The 19091-nt window shown below is 36.5% G+C and overlaps 1 protein-coding gene across 7 annotated transcripts in view; it reads left to right on the top strand.

Annotated features, from left to right (window-relative positions):
* Positions 1-12206, top strand: part of SLC39A12 (solute carrier family 39 member 12) — a 79113-nt gene extending 66907 nt beyond the window's left edge. For all 7 annotated transcript variants that reach the window (XM_023631953.2, XM_003364356.4, XM_070254841.1 and 4 more), the window contains one exon: positions 11631-12206. In XM_023631953.2, the coding sequence (XP_023487721.1) occupies positions 11631-11759 (129 nt within the window). In that variant the 3' untranslated portion in view covers positions 11760-12206. The remainder of the gene's footprint in view (positions 1-11630) is intronic.
* The last annotated feature ends 6885 nt before the right edge of the window (positions 12207-19091 follow it).

Below are 19091 nucleotides of genomic sequence, written 5' to 3'. Positions count from 1 at the left end.
CTGTACCATTTTGCTTTCCCACCAGCAGTGAATGAGAGTTTCTGCTGCTCCAGATCCTCACCAACATTTGGTGTTGTCAGTGTTTGGATTTTGGCCATTCTAATAGTAGTGTAGTGGTATCTTATTGCTGTTTTAATTTGAAATTCCCCAATAACATGTAATGTTGAACATCTTTTCATATGCTTACTTGCCATCTGTATAACTACTTTGGGGAAGTGTCTGTTCAGGTCTTTTTGGAACTTTTTCTTTTAAATGGATTATTTGTTTTCTTACTACTGAGTTTCAAGAGTTTTTGATATATTATGGATAACAGTCTTTTATCAGATGTATCTTTTGCAAATATTTTCTTCCAGTCTCTGGCTTGTCTTTTCATTCTCTTGACATTGTCTTTTGTGGAGCAGAAGCTTTTAATTTTAATAAAATTCAGTTTATCAATTATTTCTTTCATGGATCATGTCTTTGCTGTTATATCTAAAAAAGTATCACCATACTCAAGGTCATCTAGGTTTTCTCCGATGTTATCTTCTAGGGGTTTCATATTTTTCATTTAGATCTATGATCCATCTTGACTCAATTTTGGTTAAGGGTTTAAGTTCTGTGTGTACATTCATTTTTTTTTTTCTTTTTTGCATGTGGATGTCCAGTAGTTCCAGCACCACGTGTTGAAAACACTATCTTTATTCCATTTTATTACTTTTGCACCTTTGTCAAAGATCAGTTGACTATATTTATATGAGCCTATTTCTGGCCTCTCTGTTCTGTTCTATTGGTCTGTTCGTCTATTCTTTCACCAATACTTTGATTACAGTAGCTTTATAGTAAATCTTGAAGTCAGGTAGTGTCAATTCTCCAACTTTGCTCTTCTCCTTCAATATTCTGTTGGCTATTCTGGATCTTTTGCCTCTCTGTATAAACTTTAGAATCAATTTGTCAATATCCACAAAATAACTTGCTGGGATTTTGGTTGGCATTGTGTTGAATCTATGGAAGAAGTGACATCTTGACAAAATTGAGTCATCCTATCCATGGACATGGAATATCTCTCCATTTATTTAGTTTTTCCTTGATATCTTGCATTAGAGTTTCATAGTTTTTCTCATATACATATTGTACATATTTAGCTAGATTCATATGTAAGTGTTTCAATTTTTTGGTGCTAATATAAATGGTAATGTGTTTTTAATTCAAATTCCACTTTTTCATTCCTGGTATATAGAAAAGTGAGTGACTTTTGTATATTAACCTTGTATCTTTCATCCTTGCTATAAGCACTTATTAGTTCCAGGAGCTTTTTTGTTGATTCTTTTGGTTATTCTAAATAGATGATCATGCCAACTGCAGATAAAGATTGTTTTATTTCTTCTTTCCCATTCTGTATACCTTTTATTTCATTTTCTTCTCTTACTTCTTATTCTTATCTTCTTCTGTAATCCTTTTATTTCCTTTTCTTTTCTTCTCTTACTGCATCAGCTAGGATTTCCACTATGATGTTGAATGACAGTAGTGAGAGGGGATACCCTTGACTTGTGTCTGATCTTAGCAGGAAAGCTTTGAGTTTCCCACACAAAATGAGATGATGAGTATGATTTCTTTCTCTTTAGGTATGATGTTAGTTGCATGTTTTTTATAGATTAATTTGAGGAAGTTTCTCTCCATTCCTAGTTTACTGGGAGTTTTGTTTTTTATCATGAATGTGTGTTGGATTTTGTCAATGCTTTTAATGCATTTATTGATATGATCATGTGATTTTTCTTTAGGTTATTGATGTTTTATGTAGATTATATGATTTTTGAATGTTAAAGCAGCCTGTATACCTGGGAGAAATCCCACTAGGTTGTGGTGTATAATTCTTTTTATATATTGTTGTATTTGATTTGCTACTATTTTATTGAAGAATTTTGCATCTCTGTTCATGAGAGATGTTGGTCTGTGGTTTTCTTTTCTTCGAATGTCTTTGTCTAGTTTTGGTATTAAGACAATGCTGGCCTCATAGAATGAGTTAGGAAGTATTCTTTCTGCTTCTATCTTCTGGAATAGATTGGAGAAAATGGGCATAATTTTTTTCTTAAATGTTTGGTAGAATTCACCAGTGAACCCATCTGGGCCTGGTGCTTTCTGTTTTAGAAGGCTATTAATTATTGATTCAGTTTCTTTTATAGATATAAGCCTATTCAGATTGTCTATTTTTCCTTGTGTGAGTTTTGGCAGGTTGTGTCTTTCTAGGAATTGGTGCATTTTATCTAGGTTATCAACTTTGTGTGCATAGAGGTGTTCATAATATTCCTTTATTATGCTTTTATTATCCATGGAATTTGTAGTTATGTCCCTGCTTTCATTTCTGATTAATAATTTGTGTTTTCTGTCACTTTTTATCAGGTAGCCTGGGTAGAGGCTTATAAATTTTATTGATCTTTTCAATGAATAAACTTTTCATTTTGTTGATTTTTCTTTAGTGATTTCCTGGTTTCAATTTCATTGATTTCTGCTCTAATTTTATTATTTCTTTTCTTATCCTTACTTTGAACTTAATTTTCTATTCTTCTTCTCATTTCCTAAGGTAGAAGCTTAGATTATTTATTCTAGATCTTTTTTCTTTACTACTACATGCATTCAATCCTGTAAATTTCCCTCTAAGCACTGCTTTTGCTGCATCCTACAAATTTTGATTATTGCATTTTCATTTTCATTTAGTTCAAAATATTTTGAATTTTAACTTGAAATTTCCTCTTTGACCTTTGTATTATTTAGAAGTGTGTTGTTTAATCTCCATGTATTTTGATATTTATCAACTATCTTTCTGTCATTGATTTCTAGTTTAATTCCATTGTTATCTGAGAGCAAACACTGTGTGATTTCTGTTCTTTTAAATTTATTAAGATGTGCTTGATGGTCCAGAATGTGGTCCATCTAGGTGAATGTTTCATGTGAATATGAGAAGAATGAATTCTGTTGCTTTGGATGAAATAGTCTATGGGTGTCAATTATATTCAGTTGATTGATAGTGTTCTTCAGTTCAACTATGATCTTACTGATTTTTTTTGTCTGCTGAATTTGTCCATTTCTGATAGAGAGGTGTTATAGGCTTCAACTGTAATAGAGGGTCCATCTATTTCTCCTTGCAGTTCTATCAGTTTTTGCCTCATGTATTTTGACACTCTGTTGTTAGGAGCATAGACATTAAAGATTGTTATGTCTTCTCAGAATGAGTCTTTTAACCATATCTAATTCCCATCTTAATCCATGATAACTTTCCTTGCTCTGAAATCTGCTTTGTTTGAAATTAATATAGCTACTCTCACTTACTTTTGATTAGTGTTAGCATGATATATTTTCTTCCATCCCTTTAATCTATATGTATCTTTATATTTAAAGTGAGTTTCTTATAGACAGCATATAGTTGGGTCTTGTTTTTTTATCCACTCTGAAAATCTCTGTCTTTTAATTGGTGTATTTAGACCATTGACATTTGGAGTGATTATAGGTGTAGTTGGATTAATATCCGCCATATTTGTTACTGTTTTCTAATTGTTGCCCTTGTTTTCTGTTGCTTTTTTTGTCTTTCACACTTTTTCTGCTTTGTGGTTTTAATTGAGCATTTTATATGATTCCATTTTTACTCCCTTCTACAATATTAATTATATTTTAAAAAGTTTTTTAAGTGATTGCCCTAGAGTTTTCAGTACACATTCACAACTAATCTAAGTCCACTTTCACATAACACTATACCACTTCATGGGTAATGTAAGTATCTTATAATAATAAAATATTCCTAATCTACCCTTCCCATTCCCATATCATTTATTTTACTATTACATAAACATATATAAACACACACACAAGCACACATAATTGAATACATTGTTGCTATTATTATTTTGAACAAATCTTTTAGATCAATTAAGAATAAGAAAAATAAAAGTTTTTATTTTACCTTTACTTATTCATTTTCTGATGCTCTTCTTTTCTTTATGTACACCCCAGTTTCTGACCTATGTTACTTTTCTCTCTCTGAAGAACTTTTAACATTTCTTGCAAGGATAGTCTACTGGCAAAAAGTTCTCTCAATTTTTCTTTGTCTGAGAAAATCTTTATTTCTCTTTCACTTTTGAAGGATAATTTTGGGAGTATAGAATTCTAGGTTGGTGTTTTTTCTTTCTCAACACTTTAAACATTTCACCTTAGTCTCTTTTTGCTTGCATAATTTCTGAGGAGAATTCAAATGTAATTCTTATCCTTTTTCCTCTGTAGGCAAGATTTTTTTTCCTCTGACTTCTTTCAAGATTGTTTTTATCTTTAATTTTCTGAAGTGTGAAAATGATATGCCCATGTGTAGTTTTTTGGGCATTTATCCTGCAGGCTGTTCTCTGAGCTTTCTGGACCTGTGATTTGGTGTCTGACATTAATTTGTGGGAAATTCTGAGTCATAATTTCTTCTAATATTGCTTCTGTTCCTTTCTCTCTTTTTCCAGTTTCCCTATTACACATATATTACCCCTTTTCTAATTGTCCCATGCTTCTTGAATACTGTGTTCTGCTTTTTTAGTCTTTGTTTTATTTCCTTTTCAGTTTGGGGAGTTTCTATTGTCATATCCTCCAGCTCCAGGAGAGTTTTTCCTCAGCCATGTCCCGTCTACTAATGAGCCCATCAAATGCATTCTGCATTTCTGTTATGGTGTTTTTGATCTCTAACATTTCATTTCCATGCTTTCTTAGAATTTCCATCTCTCTGCTTATATTATCCTTCTGTTACTGCATATGTTGTCTACTTTCCTCATTAAAGTCCTTAGCATATTAATTGTAGTTTTTAAAAGTTTCTGGTCTGATAATGCCAACCTTCTTGCCATATCTGACTCTGGGTCTGATGCTTATTCAGTCTCTTCAAGCTGTGTTTTTGCCTTTTAGCATGCCTTCTTATTTCCATTGAAAACATGACATGATGACCTTGGCAAAAAGGAACTGTGATAATCAGGGTTTTAATAATGTAGTGGTAAGGCATGGAGGGAGGGGAAATCTTCTATAGTCCTTTGATTAGGTCTCAGTCTTTTGGTGAGCCTGTGCCCTTCTTCTCTCTTCCCCCCTTAGGTAGGACAGAATGACTAGAAGGGGCTAAATTAGGTATTTCCTTTCCCCAGGTCACTTAGGCTCTGATAAAACTGCTTCTCCTGAGGGCAGACTTTGTTCATAACAATAGAATGTTTTGGCATGTTTCAAAATGGTTCTTCTTACCCTCCCCTACCAGAGTCATAAGGGGATTTTTTCTCCTATATTCATCGTGACAATCTGGTAGAGCTCCTGGCAGTAAAACTCACAAAAGTGTGGGGGGCCCCCTATGACTTGGTCCCCCTGGAGTGCCTCAGCCTCTACACGTTGATCAATTACAATACAGTTTTCCCTACCCTGGAACTGGTTGCCATACAGGTTTCTGTTTGTGGGTTTCTGTGCGGATAAGTTATGATTCACTGTACCCACCTGTCTTTCTCTGCCATGTTTAGGCCGACAGTTTGCCCTGTGACCTCACTTCCCTGACCTATCTAACAAGAGTGGTTGAGTTTTCAGTTCACTCAGCTTTTGGCTTGTTGTTGGGATGCGTCGGTAAATTCTAATCTCCTTACACGCCGCTCCTGAAACCGGAAGTCTTCGATATTCAACCTTTAAGTGTACGGTTTGCACATGCAAACAGATAATTGCCGATTTGCATGCCAAATGGTGACTTTCACTAACAAATTTCCATTTTGTTCTCAGATGTGTGTCTTCTGCTAGGAAAAAATGAAGCCCTTTACAAATGTGACAGAGTTAAAGCAGCTCACAGAATGTGTGCACCTAATTAAGCATAATTAAGACATCCTACAAAATAAGTTTCTGAGGTTTTTTTCTCATCATATTTCTTAGGAACAAGCATGGTTCTTCTCATCAAATGCAAGAGTATATCTGACTCAGTGCGTACAATGGACTTTAGGGTCCCTCTAAAAAGAAGATGGCAGAAATCAGTTGTCAAGTGAGCTTCATGAATGGAGAAACAAATCATTTCTCTTAAAAGCTGATGATGCCAAAAGCTGTGCTAATTCCTGAGAGAAGACAAATATTTGAATTACAATTTTGCCTTCATAAGAGACATCACCAAATTTCAATACATGAATGTTGAATTTCTATATTTGAATTATGAATTTTTAATAATGAAAGGCCTTTGAAACTTTTAGTGTATTTTAGAAGCATTCGGTTCTGAGCTTTCTTTTCTAGTATGTCCGTTTATGAACCGTATTGGAGATAAATGTTGAAATATCCAGTAACAGATCTTTAATGACACCAACAAGTAACCAGCTTCAGATTACGAATGGAAGTAGACAGAGAAGGCTTTGCATGGCACAGGAGTCTGAAGCTTAGACATATAAGAAGGAGAGACAAAATCTTGGTTCCAGAGGATGTTTTATAGACCATCCTTCTTTATGACAAGTCCTCCCTAGTATATAATTATTACATTGTACATGATGTTAGTATTCATCCTCTTTCTTTCCTGATGTGTTCTAACATTCTCTGTGAGCATTCATTTTAAAGTTTCAGCTTGGCGAGGAATACAATTATGGAGACTGACAAGTTTAAACCATTTACTTAATATCACTTTCTAAAATGTTCAGAAATCCCAATTAGCAGTTGGCCATCATAACTACATCTCAATTAGTTAATAGAACTTGCAGGGGCCATTATCTGTAGACAAGTCACAGTCAATATGTGGACTTCGTGCATCTCAGGGAATTTCTTTCCTGTGCCTGATTCAAAATTGAAAAAAGAACTGCACAATGGTATGTTAAAGGATTGCATTTTAGGAAAAGATTTTTTTTCCAGAAAATTACAGCTCCTTGAATATCATGTCTTGGCATCCACTGATTTGAGTTGGGGAATTTGCTAAGCATGGAGGTACAAAAGGAAGCTAATTTCTACTTCAGGGTTCCCAAGTTTCTGGCAGAAATCTGAAGAGCTTTCCTCTGAACACCCTCTCTGGGGAAGGCTGCTTTGCTGATATTTCTTCTCTTTTTTTCTGACCTTTTACTTCATGTTAACATACTCTATCCATCATTTCACCTCCTCTAGTCTTAGGGTATAAATCAAGGTCTATAAAGTTGTTCAATAACAAATTTTAATTGCCCTGGAGGAAAAGGGGATTTTTCTCTCTTGAAAGCCAGGAGGAAATGGTGGCACTTACTTGTTGGTAATTTTAAAACAAGAAAAAGCAAAATTTATATTCTTGAAAATTAATTCATCTGGACCTTTATTTTCCTTCAAAGTTTACTGACTGAAATGATAAAAAAAAATGGGTAGATTCAGAGCAAGTGAAATGCTGCAATCAGATGTGGTTTGAGCTTTGACATTTTACATTTGTATCTTTTGGAAAGACTTTCTGTAGGAATCTCTGGTATTTTGGTATGTATCCAAGAGACATTATGGTTCATATGTTCATCCATAACCATCCAAAAGAAAGCCAAATATTGTTTCAAAGGCAAGCTTAGCTGGATTTTCTTACCAAACTGTGGATGTTGAAAGTTCAGCTAGGCCACCCAAATTAAGGTTAAAGCTTCCATATCAGGATGAAAATCTCCTTAAACTTTTTTTTTAAAATTATTTTGTTGAGGTTATATTGGGTTATAAAATTGTATAGATTTCAGGTGTACATTGTTATATTTCAGTTTCTGTTTAGACTGCAATGTGTTCACCACCAATAGTTTTCATCCATCACCATACATATGTGCCCCTTGACCCCTTTCACCGTTCCACCACCCCCTTCCCCTCTGGTAACCACTAATCTGTTCTCTTTATCCATATGTTTGTTTAGCTTCCAAATATGAGTAAAATCATACAGTGTTTGTTTTTCTCTATCTGGATTATTTCACTTAAGATAATAGCATCAAGGTTCATCCATGTTGTTGCAAGTGGGACAATTTTGTCTTCTTTATGTCTGAGTAGTATTCCATTGTATATGTATACCACATCTTCTTTATCCATTTATCTGTAGATGGGCACATGGGTTGCTTCCACATCTTGGCTATTGTGAATAATGCTGCAGTGAACATAGGGGTGCATAAACCTCTTTGTATTGCTAATTTCATGTTCTTTGGATAAATGCCCAGTAGTGGGATAGCTGGATTGTCTTGTATTTCTGTTTTTAACTTTCTGAGAAATCTCCATACTGCTTTCCATAGTGGCTGCTCCAGTTTGCATTCCCACCAGCAGTGTATGAGGGTTCCCTTTTCTCCAGATCCTCTCCAACATTTGTTATTTCTTGTCTTGTCAATTCTAGTACCCTGTTGGGTGAAGTGATATCTCATTGTAGTTTTGATTTGCATTTCCCTAATAATTAGTGATGTTGAACATCTTTTCATGCGCTTGTTGGCCAACTATATATCTTCTTTGGAAAAATGTCTACCCATATCCTCTGCCCATGTTTTGATTGGGTTGTTTATTTTTTGTTGTTGAGTTGTGAGTTCTTTATATATTTTGGAAATTAACCCCTTGTTGGATGTCTGATTTGCAAATGTTTTCTCCCACTTGGTGGGTTATCTTTTCATTTTATTGATGATTTCCTTTGCCCTTCAGAAGCTTTTTAGTCCTTAAACTTTTTTGAAATGTTGATTTTCATTGTTTGTCCGTTTCTATAGCCTTATAAAGTTAGTCGGCATATAGCTTTTGTCAAGTGTATATTGTCTGCCTTGAAAACATAGAACCAGTAATATGATTTCTTTTATGACAAGGGCAGCTTGATATCTATGTCTTGTATTATATGTTTCCACCACATGCAGTGACTATTTTGTGCCCAGCTGGACATTTTTAGAGTTGTTATTTTCCTTTTTTTTTTCTTATTAGGTAGAGATGTATTGATCGTAATAGATAGAGATGAATTTTAGATAGAGAGCTGGCCTCTTTAGGTCTTTGTAGGTCCTCTATAGTAACAAGATGACCTGGCTTCTTGTCGTAGTTCTGACATCACATCTATGTGACTTTAGGTAACTCATTATCCTCTCTGAGCCAATGTTTCTTCATAACTAAAAGGAATTAATAATTTCATCTCTTGCAGGATTATGAGGAGTATATGGGGGAGGGGAATATATAAGCAAGGGCATGATAAAATAGATGTAAATGAAAGTAACCACTGCCTAAAATCTTCAGCCAGAGCATCCTGAAAGATCTTGAGGGAAAGATGAGCTGCTAGGAGACGCATCTGAATGGATGATGTTATTATAGAGCCAATTATTTTGATTGAAAAAAAAACAAATCAGGAAACCTATTTCAAAGTTCTACAGAACACATTGGATTTTACATGAATGGTGTTTCCTGGAGCTGTGAAATACATAAGATGTTTTCTTGTGGGTGATGCCGTCTACATACTCAGAATACAGGTTTCTTGATTTTCTCAATGGGAGTAGGGCCATTGACAGAGGCTGGAAGGTCTTATCAACACATGTAGTCAATTCTATTATGTGTTAGACACTATAAGCAAAGAGTAGGTCTATAAGCTTAGGCTAATGAGAAAAATAATAGATCAAACAATTGTTTTGAAAAATTATGACATTTCTGGATTTAGGGCAGAAATGGAGTGAGATTTGCAGGAATCATCAAGACACTAATTCTATCTCTGCGTTTTCCATATCTAAAACTTTTTGGCTATTAAATCTATTCTAATAAAGACCTACTTCTTCTCATCCAAAGATCCTGAGTGGAAGTTTTAGGCAAAGATGGAAATTAGAAAATACACTTTACTAATGTGTAGGTTCATTAAGACATTGATGGCTTGAAAATTTGTCTCAAGTTTTATCTGTTGAACCAGAATCATTTTCATTACCAGGCTTATATCTTGTCTGAAGTATTTTTGTCAACAATAATTCACTCAAAACAACTATGATGGTTCAGTAAATGATCCATGTTTTATGAGTATTTGCCAAGAAAATCTTCCCAGAAACTACTTCTACTACTTTGTCAAAGATGAGCAACAGCCAGGTGGGACCAGAGACAGTAGAGATAAGACGAACTGATAATTCAGCCACATCTTGTATATGAATGTTAATTATCTTGTCTGAAAAACAAGGAAGAGAGGGAACTGTACAATGTCTCATTCCAGTCTTTGGAACTAAGATCAATCAAAGTTTGAGCCTTTATATGACCAGAGATGACGTAATTGTGTCTCACAGATACAGTCTGAGATTCAAATTGCTGAGACAGAGGGAAACTGATTGCCTGTGTTGTCTGGCCTTGGAGTAAACTGTTGAAAATTGCTTACAAACCATTGAAAATCAGAGGTATTGGGAAACTTCAATGCGTGTTATCTTGTTAATGCCTCAAGAATACCATCAATTGCAAGCTCTCTGAGAACATTCCATGGATTTTCAAAATGTCATTTTAGATTTATACTAGTTAATGAACCATACAGGAATTCTCTAAAGTAACATGGTTAACCTCATCTTTAAACATGGCAGAAAAACACCAAAAGGGCACATAATTTGTTTAAGGCAATCCATCTAGCACAGCATTTCTGGATCCTACTTTTTCTTTTAGTCTGCTGCTCCATGCTGAGGTGTGAGATGGCAGGTCACAATAATCTCAGCATCATTCTGTCAATTTAGCTAATTAAACTGGAGAAATATCCATCTCAAGCACACCCAAAGAGACCATTCAGAATGCTCCTGTACAGACATTAAAAAATAAGTCAACCTGTTTTCCATTGCCATAAATCTAAAGCCCTTGCATATTTTATATATTTGACCTTTTTCTTGCCAGTAGTTCTCAACTGGAAGTGATTTTTATCTCCCAGGGGACATTTGACAATGTCTGGAGACGCTTTTGGTTGCCAAGACTGGGGGCAGAGGTACAGCTGACATATGGTATGTAGAAGCCAGGGATACCACTAAACATCCTACAACACACCAGAGAACCCCCACTACAAAGAATGATCCAGTCTAAAATGTCAATAATGCCAAGGTTGAGTTAAGTCTCTTGACCTGAGCCTGTACTCCAATAGAGATGACAATTGTGAAAGAGATACACTTTCTCTGACCTTCTCAGGGTGAGGGAATCGAAAGAATGTGAGACAAAAACATTTTGAGGCTCTTCACACGGACGCGTGAGTGAATATTCCCCTCTAAATGGTGTTACGGCATTTCAAAAACATAAAACGGTTGCCAGTTGTCTCTGAGAATAAAATATAGCCGTAGGAGATGATGCCTTTATTGTTCTAAAGGTCAGGAAGACCTTGGTCATCTCCTTGAAAAGAAACAAATATATGCTTTGTAATAACCAGTGCATTTAGCGGCTTCATAAACCTAACAGAACAGTCAAAAATAAAACCTTTCATCTAAAATTTAAGCATTTCCTGAAAACAAAGAAGAGTTGGGCTTGCTTTCACTTGAGAACTATATCATTTTAAGACTTCTGGCAACAGCTGGATCCTTCTCACCACAGTGAAATGGCTTAATTTATCTTACATCTTAAAATTTTGGTAAGAATTAGGTATTAAGCATTTTGTAACTGTTTGGGGAATTTTAAAGGTTATGAAGTTCTGAATAACAGAGTCTCATGTTTTCCCACCAAACTTTTCCCAGCAGTGAATATATCTGGATCTTATTCTGGTTTTTTTATTCTTTTTTTAGCTTCCTGAAATGACTCATGTTCAAACACGGCGACCCTGGTTGATGTTTCTCCTGCAGAATTTTGGATTGACCCTCGGTTGGCTTTCTCTCTTACTGTTGGCTATATATGAACAAAATATTAAAATATAAATTGAGTCTCAAAATCCCTTAAAAATGAATTTATGCGGCCTCATTTTGTTTCTTTTGTCATACTCTATAGTGATGTATAAATTATTTTTTATCTTAGATGAAGTATATCTTTTAGTTCATTAACTTATTAATTTTATAATGCAATTTCGTTTTTGTAGAATATAAATGTCAGGTTGTCCTTCATTGAAATATTTAGTCTTCAACACCATGATGAAACTTATACCTTTTTTAGTAATTAGTAAATTCTAAATTAATTAAACTTGCAAAAAATATTGTTTCTCTAACAAAGAATGTTTGTTTGTAGTATTTGAAGTGGACAGATGCCTGTTGGGATAAAATCTTCTGAAATTTCTTTGATGTCAATTATATATTTTTTTTCCTGTGGGATTATAAACCATAAGCAAACTAAATTACAAACAAATGTAATAAAGTCTAGTTTTAATGTGATGGTTTGTATTACCTCCTATTCCTGGATATCAGATTCTGAATCATCTCTAACAAAACCAATATAGTATATATAACCTGGAAGCATTACTCAGGGGCTCATAAATAAGCAAACTTGGGAAGCCTAAAGAATAATATGTCAGCATTCTTCTATATAATCACCAAATGAAATCTGTTCTAGGCAGAGAGCTAGAAACAAAAGATGGAGTTCAAAAACTTTTTAAAGAAGGTTTGAGTCAGGCAGTAGATTAATGCATAAACTCACACAGACCCAACAGAGTGTGTTTATGGGAATAATATTACTGACAAGTGAAATGTATTTTATATCCTTTCTGAGGAAACAGAGGACCCTAAACGTTATCTCAGTAGATAAGTTCAAGAAATGTACAAGCAACATTACTGATAACCTAGAAAAATTATTAAAATAGAAAATAACTCTGGCTTTAGTCATTTTTCTTGGAAAATAGATGCCTAATATTTTTCTTATTTTTTAATGATATATCTTGACAAGGGAAAAAGCCCAGTTTGCTGCCAAAATGACTCATAGCACTCAATCAAATACATCTCTCCTACCTCTTACTCACCACTACATAGGTATTCGTTCCCATGTCCCACCCAAACACAATCTTTTTCAACCTCCTTCCTTTGATGTCAAAATGAGGTGAGTGTCTTCTTCCGTTGTCGTTAGAGCTTGATTTAAGGGGACAGCATGATAGAGCACAATAATTCTCAGACTTTGGCATACGTTAGGAACAACCGGAGGATTTGTTAAGATGTAGACTGCTGGGCTCCATCCATAGATTTCTCATTCTGTAAGTCTGTAGTGTGGCCTGACACCTTCATTTTGAACAACTTCCAGGTGATACTGATGCTGATGTTACTACTCACGGCACCCATCTGAGCTCCAGGTGTGGTGGAAATCAGGTGCACCTCGCTTCCAGAATGAGCAGGTGCACAACTCTGTTCCCCAAGAGTTGTATGATTTTGATTAAATTAACACTCTGCAAACCTCAACGTGAGTTCCTAGGTTGAAACTCCCTTCTTCCTGGCCCCTTGCCTTTGAGTTGTGGGTCAGTCGCAGGAGTTCCTAGTGAGAAGTCCCCAGAAAGCACTTTATTCATATTTGCCTTGAAACATAAGCAGACGTGACATGTAGAACTTTGCCTTTCTTTTGTTAGAGAATAATTCATAGCTTAACAAAAACTCTTTTGTACAGGTCAACATGGTGTGGAGGTTGCATACAAGAAGCACCTGGCACCATCTGCATTTGGGTTTCGGTGACCAAGTTCTGATTTTGACATTAAGCCTTAATTTAAGCCAATTTAATGAGAAAAGCTCTGATGGATGACTTTGTTCTGAGTTCAAGTTTAGAGTAGTTTGAAGCTGGCTAAATGAAAAATTTTAGTGTGAGCTACTCATTCCATAACCTCCAAGTTGGAGTGAATTTAATTTGACCCTAGGGTGAGGTTGTGAGTAGGGTGCAGAAGGGCTTGAAGGGAGCCTGCCGTTGGAAGGATTTGGAAGGACATCCTCAGTGAGTATTTTGCAAGCCTGTCACCAGTGTGCTGTGGTTGTAAGCAGAGACCTGGCCATCAGAGGTCATCCTGAGAACTGTGTAATATAGTGACTCCTGAGGGCACCTTGCTAGGCTCACCATTCCTCCCCAATGCTACCTTATAAATGGCTCTTTGCTAACCCACGTCAGCAACCCAATAACCTGAGATGGACCTCCAGCCACAAGCAATCTTAGAATTGCTAGAAATTCTCTTTTCCTCAAAATTGAATGGTAATAATAAAAATGTTATGACAACTATTAGCCTTCTAAATATGGACAGAGTCTAAATTTGGGATAGCTGAACATCGTCATCCCTTTAAGTCGTCAAAGTTATGTTACTCACTGAGCCTTGGTAAGTCATAAATGATGTTTTTCTTGAAACAAGATTTCTCAATAATGTTAGAGTATTTCTGTTTACTAGCCCTATATTTAGGATTCCACTATATTTCTACTAGGTGATTGATTTGGTTTTTAGTCACTGAACTAGAAATGCTCCTGGAGAAAAAAGTCAAAGAGTCAAACATACAGAATTTGTACTTGAACATCCATTACCCACTGACAGGGCCGTCTTTAGGGAAAGAGGAATTGGCACCATGTCACCATGGGGCTGAAAGCAGGGCCTGGGAAGATGGGTCCACTGCTGAGTGCTGACCAGGACCAGAGTGTTATACAAATGTGCCCATAAATTACAGCCTATACCACTGCTCAGCCACCCCTCCCAGAACCCAGACTTTAGAGGCAAGACTGTGCCTCTCTCTGTAAGACACACCTCTCAGGATACTGCACATTAACAGCTTCCTTTCCTAGTCAAATCTGGAGGGGAAGGCTTAGGTCATGAGGCAAATGAGCCAATCACTAGGGCAGACTGAACCAAGCAGGTTGAGGCTCTTGTGTTATCACTAAGCATTCAGGCTCTAAACTGGAATCTTGGTTCAAATCTCAGGAATGTCATTTAATAAGCTTGCAACTTCTTTGAAGAACTTTTATTTATGTAAAATAGGACTAAAAATAGACCTTACCTCATAGGACTGTGGTGAGATCAATGTGGGGTATTTACTGCTCATGAAGCACTTAGCACAGTGCCTGGAGAATACTAACGGCTCAGTAAGTATTAAATCATCGTCACCATCCATATCCCCTTCTTTCGTCACAGTTTCACAGTTTACCTCGCAGGGCTGCACCTCAAGTCATAAAATTGTCTTTTCTTGATGGAGAATGGAGATCAAACCTTTTTACGTCTCTAGAATTTTCTACTAAAGCCTGCCAACCAGTACCCATCAGTCCTTCAAAGCTGTCCTTATGTTGTTTCACCTTGACTCACTTCCAGAGCCGCAGCGATGGGGGCCCCTCTGGTTGACCTTACTCTGCCCATCTCCTTGGAAAGCTTTTGTTCATGTGTCATACTTCTTATACTCAGTGTGTGCCCCTCTCTCTTATTCTTTCTCTCTCATAATAAGCAAAACCCTATTATATTCCATTCCAATCACACTACTGAGAATGTGGAGGTTGAACAATGGAACCCGATGAAGAGGAACCTGTCTGAGGTCACGGTTGTTGTCACAACTTGATTTCAAGTCAGGGCGAGCAAAAAATATTTCAACTGATTGCCCCTGTTGCCTTTGAATCTGCTGAGGGAATGAAACCAGCTCTGAAAAGAGTCCAGCCCTGTCATGGTAAACAGGGTGTCTGCCCCCTGGAGGCCTGGCTTGTTTAAATAGAGCAGACGTCCTCCAGCTGGGAGCACACACGGCCTGCCCTGTACAGCGAGGGCACCATGGACAGCGGTGCTCTTCTCACCCAAGAGCTGCACACACCTGTGCGAGTGCCCCTCAGTAAGGGGAGATGAGCCCCACCTTGCCGTGCTTTTGCCTTCAAAGGTACCTCTCAACTCAGTGGAAATTGTAGGAAGGTTGAGAAGCCAAAGAGACTTTCCCAAATCCAAAGCGATCTTACTCCACACACCATGGCTTCTTTGAACGGCTATGAAATGTGTTTGCACATCCCCTCCGTGTACCCGTCCCACCCCTCCGTCACCCTACCCACGCCACAATGTTCAGTCTCAGAGACAGATTCTCTGTTTTGTGGACCTTCCACCATGCACTCCGCAGCCCGCTTTGCAAAGCCTCTTGTTTCTTGGACACTTTCTTCCATTGTGTAATAAACCCTACACCTCCCTATTCATACTGAAAAATATCAAAAGGGATCTTCCTCTTCCCCTGCCCACAGAGACAGGTGCTTTGTCCAGTTGCGACCCACCTGGGCTCCCACCCCTTCCTATCTCTACCCTTGGCCTCACTCGAAATTTTGGAAAGTAGCAAGGATTTCTGGCTTACAGATTAGGTGTATCTCGTGATCAGGATTCCCCTTGAATATCGAGCTGTGCAAGGTGCCCATAGACTCAGCCCTCAGCATCACATAATATTGGTGCTGAAACCAACTTCAGAGGTTTAATTCAACTGTTTGGTTTTATAATTGTGATGGAATAACAAACACTTTTATAGCACTTACTATGTGCCAGATACTGTTAAAAGTGTTTTATGAGAGTCATTTAATTCTCATGAGAACCCTGAGAGTGTACATCCAATGCTATTTTCATCCCCCTTTTACAGATGAAGAAACTGAGGCCCAGAGAGTTCAGTTAAATTGTCCAAGGTTGCAGAGCTAAAGCTGGCTGGCTCCAGAATTTGTGATCTTAATCCCTACATCACATGGCCTCTGCAGAGAGGAAACTAAGGTTTGGAGAGTCTAAATGTCCTATTTCTCATCTCTGTAAAGGAGTTGACCTATGACTTAACTCCAGACGTCTGACTTCTAGTCCAGCGATCTTAACAATCCTCCCGTGACCTGCCCAATTAAACCTTCTCATCTATAAGGTCTAGGTCATTTGAGGTTTCTGTTACTATTCCAGTTCATAGCAATTCCTCCCTCTGAGGATTTACGTCTATGCAACAAGTTTTTCTTATTGAGAGATAATTGACATATAATGTTATGTTAGTTTCAGTTATACAGCATGATTTCATGTATGTCTATATTGTGAAACAGTCACTACAATGTCTAGTTAACATCCATCATCATATATAGTTACAAATTTTTTTTCTTGTGACAAGAACTTTTAAGATCTACTCTCAGCAACTTTCAAATATACAGTAGACTGCTCTTAATATAGTCACCATGCTGTACGTTACAGCCCTAGGGCTCATTTATTTCCAACTGGAAGTTTGTACATTTTGATCCCCTTCATCCATTTTGTCCACCCCCAACCCCCTGCATCTGGAAACCATCAATCTGTTCTCTGTATCTTTGAGTTTGGTCTTCTTTTTTTAGATTCCACATGTAAGTGAGCTCTAAGGTATTTCTCTTTCTCTTTCTATTTCATTTCACATGATGCCCTCAAGGTCCATCCATGTTGTTGCAAATGGCAAATTTTCATTCTTTTTTATGGCTGAATAATATTTCATTATGTATATATATATACACACACACACACACATACACACACATCCACACACACCACATTTTTGTTATCCATTCATCCATCAACGGACACAGGTTGCTTCCATGTCTTGGCTATTATAAATAGTGCTGCAATGAACATGGGGGTGCAGAGTTTTCTTTTCAAGTTAGTGTTTTCATTTTCTTTGGTTAAATACTCAGAAGTTGAATTGCTGGATCATATGATAGTTCTACGTTTAGTTTTTTGAGGAATCTCCCTACTGTTTCCCACATTTCTCAATTTACATTGCCATCAACAATGCACAAAGGTTCCCTTTTCTCCACGTCCTCGCCAACACTTATTTGTTGTCTTTCTGTGCCTAGCCATTCTAACAGGTGTGAAGTGATATCTCATCATGGTTTTGATTTGCATTTCCCTGATGATTAGTGATGTTGAACACCTTTTCATATACCTGTTGGCTATCTGCATGTCTTCTTTGGAAAAATGTCTATTCAAATCCTCTGCCCATTTTTTAATCAGATTGTTTGGTCTTTTGCTATTGAGTTGTGTGAGTTCTTTCTATATTTTGGAGATTAACCCCTTATCAGATATATGATTGGCAAATATTTTCTCCCATTTCATAGGTTGCCTTTTCATTTTGTTGATGGTTTTCTTTGCTCTGCAGTAGCTTTTTAGTTTCACGTAGTCCCACACATTTCTTTTTGCTTTTGTTACCCTTGCTTTTGCTATCAAATCAAAAAAAATATTGCTAAGACATGTCAAGGAGCTTACTGCCTATGTTTTCTTCTAGGAGTTTTATGATTTCAGGTCTTACATTCAAGTCTTTAATCCATTTTGAGTTAATTTTGGTGTATGGTATAAGATAATGACCCAGTTTCATTCTTTTGCATGTGGCTGTCCAGTTTTCCCAACACCATTTATTGAAAAGACTATCCTTTCCCCATTGTAGGTTCTTAGCTCATTTGTTATAAGTTAATTGACCATATATGCATGGGTTTATTTCTGGGATCTCTATTCGTTTCCTATGATGTATGTGTCTGTTTATATGCCAATGCCTTACTGATTTGATTACTATAGCTTTGTAAAATAGTTTGAAATCAGGAAACATAATGTCGCCAGCTTTGTTCCTCTTTCTGAAGATTGCTTTGGCTATATTTGGAGTCTTTTGTGGTTCCATACAAATTTTAAGATTGTTTTTCTATTTCTGTGAAAAATGCCATTGGAATTTTGACAGAGGTTGCTTTGAATCTGTAGATTGCTTTGGATAATTTTAACAATATTAATTCTTCCAATCCATGAGCATGGAATATCTTTCCATATATTTGTGTCATCTTCAATTTATTTCATCAATGTCTTATAGTTTTCAACGTACAAGTTTTTCACCTACTAGCTGAAATTTATTCCTAGGTATTTTATTCTTTTTGATGCAATTGTAAATGGAATTATTTCTTAATTTATATTTCTGATAGCTCATTAATGTTTTGTAGAAAGGCAACAAACTTTTGTATGCTGATTTTGTATCCTGCAACTTTACTGAATTCACTTATTAATTCTGAGGTTTTTGGTGGAGTCTTTAGGGTTTTCTACATGTACTATCATGTCATCTGCAATTAGGGACCGTTTTACTTCTTCCTTTCTGATTTGGATGCCTTTCATTTCTTTTTCTTACCTAATGGTTCTGGCTAGGACTTCCAATACTGTGTTGACTAAAAATGGTGAGCGTCAGCATTCTTGTCTTGTTCCTGGTCTTAGAGGAACAACTTTCAGCTTTTCACTGTTGCGTATGATGTTAGCTGTGGGCCTGTCATATACGGCCTTCATTATATTGATGTACATTTCTTCTATACCTAGTTTGTTGAGAGTTTTTGTCATGAATGGG

Source organism: Equus caballus, chromosome 29 (assembly GCF_041296265.1).
Source record: "Equus caballus isolate H_3958 breed thoroughbred chromosome 29, TB-T2T, whole genome shotgun sequence".
Lineage (NCBI taxonomy): Eukaryota > Metazoa > Chordata > Mammalia > Perissodactyla > Equidae > Equus > Equus caballus.
This window is presented reverse-complemented; position numbering and strand designations above follow the sequence as displayed.